At 48.0% G+C, this 1,426-nt stretch overlaps 1 protein-coding gene across 1 annotated transcript in view; it reads right to left on the bottom strand.

Annotated features, from left to right (window-relative positions):
* Nucleotides 1-236: 236 nt before the first annotated feature.
* LOC121813820 (NLR family CARD domain-containing protein 3-like) overlaps nucleotides 237-1,426 on the bottom strand; it is a gene marked incomplete at its 5' end in the record, with an annotated part of 6,950 nt that continues 5,760 nt past the window's right edge. The window contains one exon of the mRNA XM_042217733.1: nucleotides 237-279. Within this exon, the coding sequence (XP_042073667.1) occupies nucleotides 252-279 (28 nt within the window). The remainder of the gene's footprint in view (nucleotides 280-1,426) is intronic.

Here is a 1,426-nt window from a genome sequence, read left to right as displayed (position 1 = left end):
AGTATTTTCTTTTTTGCTAATCGCGGTGGGCGCCCTGGGCAGGTGGGCTAGAGATCGATGGTTGACAGCCCGATCAGGGTTCCTGCGAGGTTGGCGAGTAGCAGACCAAAACAATTTAGTTCCATTGGAGTTATGGAAAATCCTGCGTGACCTGCGATGGATGCATCTCTGGCGAGGCTGGAAAGTGATGTCCGGGTGGTAGTGGAGCTCCGCCGGCGACGGGAGCGACAGCTGCGCGAAGGCGCAGGAGCTCAGCGGCTGAATAGCGGAGCAGTCCAGCTGTAGGAGGGTAGACGAGTGTCAGGAGAATCCAAAATACTGATGACCAGTTCAGGAACATCTTGGCCCACATCTTCGATTATGTGGAGGAAAAGGGGCCGAGCCGGCCGGAGCAACGAACAGATAGGCTAGAATAGTTCAAACAGTTAAGCTAGTGCAGCTCACTGAGAAAAAGACGTCAGAGCACATTCAGCTGAAATAGCAGATGTTGAGGACAAGCGGTGCAAATCAATCCCTGGCAGAGACCGATCTGGTCCTGAGTGTGAATGTCCCTGTTCATTCAAATTTGAATCCAAATAAACGAAAATGTACCCGTGAGTAGCGGCAGCCAGGCGCGCCAGCATTCACTCAAACCGGAAGGGCGCAACCTTTCTAAAAGGTTGGCTACTGTTGATGCTTTTGTTCAGTCTCGGTGGAACTCTTGAATAGTTGTACTAAAGAACAACTCTTGAACATTACGATGTCGACATTGGAGATAAACGGTTGAAAGATGAGATTAAAGGAGTGTTGAAGGCTGCATTAGTAAAGAAAGGCATGTTGCCACGTAAAATGCAGACCTTAGTGGCTGAGGTTGATCAGTCTGTGGTCTCAACTGCCGTTGCTTTGTCTTTTCGTAAAGTAAATGCAGTGACCAAACCCGAGTCCTATCCCTTGCCTCATATTGATGACTGTATTGACCAAGTTGGTGCAGCAGAATATGTGAGCAAGTTTGATCTGTTGAAGGGATATTGGCAGGTGCCACTGACTCCCAGAGCTCAGGAAATATCTGCTTTCATCACGCCATCTGGTCTTTATTCATATACAGTCATGGGTTTTGGTTTACGCAATGCTCCAGCTACATTTCAGCGACTCATGAATATGGTTGTTAATGGGCTGAAAGGCTGTGCCGTTTACCTAGATGACGTGGTGGTATATAGTAGCACCTGGGAGGATCATCTGGCTCGCATTCGCACTCTGTTTGAACGATTCGTTTGGGGAAATCTGACTATCAACCTGGCAAAATGTGAATTTGCAAAAGCAACTGTGACCTTTCTTGGTAAGGTTGTGGGCCAAGGTTATGTGAGGCCAGTTGATGCAAAGGTGTTGGCCATCAAAGAGTTCCCTGTTCCAGTAACCAAAAAAGAACTCATGAGATTTTTGGGTCTGG

The sequence above is a fragment of the Haplochromis burtoni genome, unplaced genomic scaffold, assembly GCF_018398535.1.
Source record: "Haplochromis burtoni strain Fernald_Lab_line unplaced genomic scaffold, NCSU_Asbu1 Contig_2758, whole genome shotgun sequence".
Lineage (NCBI taxonomy): Eukaryota > Metazoa > Chordata > Actinopteri > Cichliformes > Cichlidae > Haplochromis > Haplochromis burtoni.
This window is presented reverse-complemented; position numbering and strand designations above follow the sequence as displayed.